Source organism: Grampus griseus (genome assembly GCF_964374135.1).
Source record: "Grampus griseus genome assembly, contig: HAP1_SCAFFOLD_1109, whole genome shotgun sequence".
Taxonomy (NCBI): Eukaryota; Metazoa; Chordata; class Mammalia; order Artiodactyla; family Delphinidae; genus Grampus; species Grampus griseus.
Genome location: NW_028132418.1, coordinates 1 through 4,520, shown reverse-complemented (window position 1 = coordinate 4,520; position 4,520 = coordinate 1). Strand labels below are relative to the sequence as shown.

The window sequence follows — 4,520 nt, the reverse complement described above, 5'->3', positions numbered from 1 at the left end:
AACCCAACAGCGGTATTAACCCCTAGGTTGCCAGAAGAATGCGTACCCACTAGCTCCATCATCACTTCCTTATTGGGGTTCATTGTCGTTAGGATCTCACAATTAAGCAAAGGCTCTAGGGCTGTCGTATCTCTAGAATAACGGATACGTACAGAGCTATGACTTCTCAGTCCCATCAGCGAAGCATAGGTGCGTGAAGTCTGATAGGCACTATAGAGATCGCCCTCGGTAAAAAAGAGCTTCCTAGAGAGCAGTTTGGGTTGTATCCACTTTTGCTCCTTTGAGTAGAAAGAAATGCCATTCACTCGCCTATGATTCGTTGCCTCCTCCCTACGCTTAATATCCTGTAAAAAGGTAATTTTGCCGATATGATAGGGTTGGTAAATAGAATCTATCATTGTTTGTACCCAAACATCTTGATGACCACCAAGAGTGTCCACCTCAAAGTAAACATCTTCTTCCTTAAACTGGAAATAACCTCTATTACGTAAGATATTGGTAATACGGATACGCTCTTTCTGCATATTGTCAGACGAAAGTGATGTGCCCGCTGTAACGAAAGACTCATAGCGTTCGTTAGGAAACTGCTTCTTAGCCTCCAGTGTATCTAAGTCGTAGAGTAAAGCATCTATTTGGGGATCAAGAAGGACATTTCGGTGATGAGAGATTTGATAGAGCGAACCTGTATGAACATCATAATGCACCCCTATTTTTTTCTGAGAGAGGTTGTCTAAACGAATATGCGTTTTACTTCCCAGAAAACCCTTGTTGTAGAAATAGGTATTTAAGCGATTGGCGGTATAATCAGCTTCGTCTTGGTTATAAACAATCGGTTCTTCCCCCCAGTATCTTAGACGACGATTGAGCCAGCTATTGCTCTCTTTGTTATTAAGATTGTAAAGCATTAGAGAGAATGGTAGCACTCCGAATAACTTACTATTGGGACGTTGTCCTAGATAAACCTCTAAATCCTTATCCTTGTCCGCCAATTCCGGAGGCAAGCTATCCACAGAGATTTTCACCTTAGTGAGCAGAAATTCGTCTTCGGCTACGTACCTTGTCGTGGTACACGCATAGACTAAAGAGGCGATAATGGTAAAGACGATTAATTTATAGAACTTCATCATACTACTGTTTTTTGTCTTCTAACTCAAGCTGTCGGAGGATTAACATATCTAGCTCCTCTATGATCTCCCCCACTCGGCTAGCACTTGTCATTAACTCCTCAGGAGATAGATTGCCTAAGGACATAGACTGCTCTAGGGCTTCCTTCTCCTTCTCTAGACGATCCACATCTAATATAATCTGTTCTAGCTCACGTTTCTCCTTATAACTAAGTCGTTCGGGGCGTTCTGCCCTAGGTTTTTGTTTAGCCTTCGGTATCTCCGCCTGCTTTGCCTTAAGAGCTTCCGCCTCTTCTTGCTCTAAAGCTTTTTGACATTCACGATAATCGGAATAATTCCCAGGGAAATCACGCACTTTCCCCCCTCCTTCAAAACAGAGTAAATGCTCTGCCACTTTATCCATAAAGAAGCGATCGTGTGAGACTATCAGTAAGCAACCTGTAAACTCCTGAAAATACTCTTCTAAGACATTGAGAGTAAGGATATCAAGATCGTTGGTCGGTTCATCAAGGATTAGGAAGTTTGGACGTTGTATGAGGATAGAGCAGAGATAAAGTCTGCGTTTCTCTCCTCCACTTAGCTTGTAAACGGGTGTATACTGCCGTTCCACAGGAAAAAGAAATCGGGTTAAGATCTGCTGAGCAGTAAGCGAACCGCCGTCCTTTTCCCTGACTTTGATATTATCTGCTATGTCAGATATTACATCTATCACTTTCTTTTCCTCAGGGAAGTGGGGTGTCAGCTGAGCATAATAGCCAAAACGAAGCGTCTCTCCCAAATCAAAGCGTCCGCTATCCGCAGGCTCTTCGCCGAGTAACATCTTTAAGAATGTGGTCTTCCCTACGCCATTCTCTCCAACGATCCCAACCTTGTCTTTCGGTGAGAAGATATACTCAAAGTCTTTTAAGATGACTTTCTCTCCAAAGGCTTTGGATACTCCGTGAGCTTCAAAGATTTTCTTACCTATGTGTCCCGCATCAGCCGAGAGCATCTTCACTTCTTTCTCAGTGGCTCTCTGCTTCGTTGCCTCATCTAGTCGGTGAAAAGCATCAATACGTGAGCGAGATTTCCCTGCTCTTGCTTGGGGCTGTCTTCTCATCCATTCCAGCTCCCTTCGCAAGATATTGCGGTTACGTGCCAAATTTGCCGCATCAGCTTGCAGACGTTCTTCCCTTTTCTCTAGGAAATAAGCGTAGTTACCTCGGTATCTATATACGGTCTCGCCGTCAAGCTCTAAGATAGTATTACACACTCTATCCAAGAAGTATCTGTCGTGTGTAATCAAAATCAAACTCATAGTGCTACGAGAGAGGTATTGCTCTAGCCATTCTATAGTGGCTATGTCTAGATGGTTTGTCGGCTCATCAAGGAAAAGCAAGTCTGGTTCGCAGATGAGTGCGGCAGCGAGTGCGATACGCTTAGCCTCTCCCCCCGAAAGCTCCTTAGCCGATTTGCTGAAATCCCGAATACCTAGTGAACTTAAAATTTCTTTCGCTCGCTGTTCGTAGTGCCAAGCTCCGCTTGCTTCCATTTCAGGCAGTAGTCTACTCATCTCCTCATCGTCCTGTAGGAGTGTCGCCCGCTCCCACTCTAAGCAAAGTTTTGCGATGGGATCATATTGATTAAAGCACGCATCTAGCACCGAGCCACTGCGGTCAATATCTGGAAGCTGGGCGAGATATGCCCAACGTACACCTTTATCTATATGGACTCTTCCGCTCTGATAATCTTCTTTGCCTACGAGTATGTTCATCAGTGTGGTCTTACCTGTACCATTAGGAGCGATAAACCCAACTTTATCCCCCTTATCTAGGCTAAAACTAAGACTTTCAAATATAAGCCTTTCGCCGAAGTGTTTCTCCAAATTCTCTACTTGTAGCATAAGCTTATCCTAAGCCGGTTATTTAGTTCTTGTAAACAAATTTTTAATCTTCTTATAACGCTCAATCAAGCGATAGCGTTGCAGGACTTCTAGCACTCGTCTCATCTTATAGGCTTCGCCCTCACGACGGAGCATTCTTCTGATATAAATCGCTTCATCGTAACAAGGGCTTTGTCTATACGCTTCCCACCAAAGATCATCAAATCCGACGATACCTTTCCAAGGCTTCGTACCATTGTAATGAACCACCCTAGGAAGTTCAACAATTGCTTCTTGATTTTGTTGGCTTGCCACGGTATAATTATAAGTTATAGGCAGGAGTTTGATCGCACCTTTGAAAAGCAAGTTGATAATGTCTTGGTCTTGATACTTAAACTTCTGCTTAATAAGTTCGGTAAGTTCGCTTTGATAATCTTCTATCTTAGGAAGATTAAAAACTAATAAGCCACCATTGACATATTGCTCTGGATTAAGATTTAGCTCTAAGCAGTCTGTAAGCACACTCTTAGCACACTCCCTCACTCCTGCAATAGGAGACGCTCCAACCAATGTTACCAGATCAGAAATATCATCTCTGAAGACAACATCTACATCGCTATAAATCACCAGTTCGTATTTGCCCTGAAAGAGCTGAGGGATAAGCAGGCGATAATAAGCCTCTATGGTAATACCTCTTATCTCGAATGCGTCCTTAAAACTAAGTCCTACGTCTAAGAAATTAATGCTACAGCGATCATACTCCTTCGTTAGTCTAAGGAGTTGCCCCTTCGCCTCCGAAGAAAGCCGTTCGCCTCCGTGTAACACGAAAATATCATAGAACACCTCTCTCTTCGCTGTCCTCAGAAGCGAAGAAATAGCTACGATAGCTGGTTCGAGGTAGCCATTATCAAAAGAAAACGTGATTGCGATTTTTTGCATTATATGAGCTTTCTATTTTTTAGTATTGCGTACTTATAATAAACTGTAAACGACACTGCAATGATAAACGCCCAAGACATCGTATAGATATTCATCTGATTGAATAGGATTAGTCCGCCTATCCCCAGAGCATAGAGGACAAACGCATAGATGTCTGCTTTCATATAATTAGCCGACAAGCCCCTAGCTGCTAAGATCATCGCCATAAAACTAGAGACAGCCGAGATGACAATATCTAGCCCTAGTATAGAGAGCAGGCTCGTAGCGGGGAGCAATGCCTCACCACCGAGGATCTGTATCGGTATCCAACCGAGCAATCGGATTAAAAGATAGATAACTCCAGAGGCGATTAGTACTCCGCCAAACATCTTATTGAAATACTCTCGTTTAAAGGTACGAGAAAGTGTCGGATAGATCGCTTGATTAAACATTAAGAACGGCATCTTAGACAGCTCCGTTACCTTACGAACCACATCGTAATAGGCAACTTCCGTTGCACCGATAAAAGCTCCCAAAAGCACTATATTCATTCGTGCCGTCAGAGCAATGAAGAAATCTGTAGTAAAGAAGTGCCAGCTTTCACCCAGCATTCCCTT

The 4,520-nt window shown here is 43.2% G+C and overlaps 2 protein-coding genes across 2 annotated transcripts; both read right to left on the bottom strand.

The window, feature by feature from the left end:
- Positions 1–1,128: 1,128 nt before the first annotated feature.
- On the bottom strand, positions 1,129–3,006 carry LOC309817866 (putative ABC transporter ATP-binding protein YfmR; the record flags this gene model as incomplete). The annotated part of the gene is made up of 1 exon (XM_082682140.1): positions 1,129–3,006. One exon carries the CDS (start codon positions 3,004–3,006, stop codon positions 1,129–1,131), a length of 1,878 nt encoding a protein of 625 aa, XP_082538266.1.
- Positions 3,007–3,024: 18 nt separating this feature from the next.
- LOC309817865 (lipopolysaccharide 1,2-glucosyltransferase-like) lies at positions 3,025–3,924 on the bottom strand (the record flags this gene model as incomplete). The annotated part of the gene is made up of 1 exon (XM_082682139.1): positions 3,025–3,924. The coding sequence occupies one exon, from the start codon at positions 3,922–3,924 to the stop codon at positions 3,025–3,027; it is 900 nt and encodes a 299-aa protein (XP_082538265.1).
- Between the last annotated feature and the right edge of the window lie 596 nt (positions 3,925–4,520).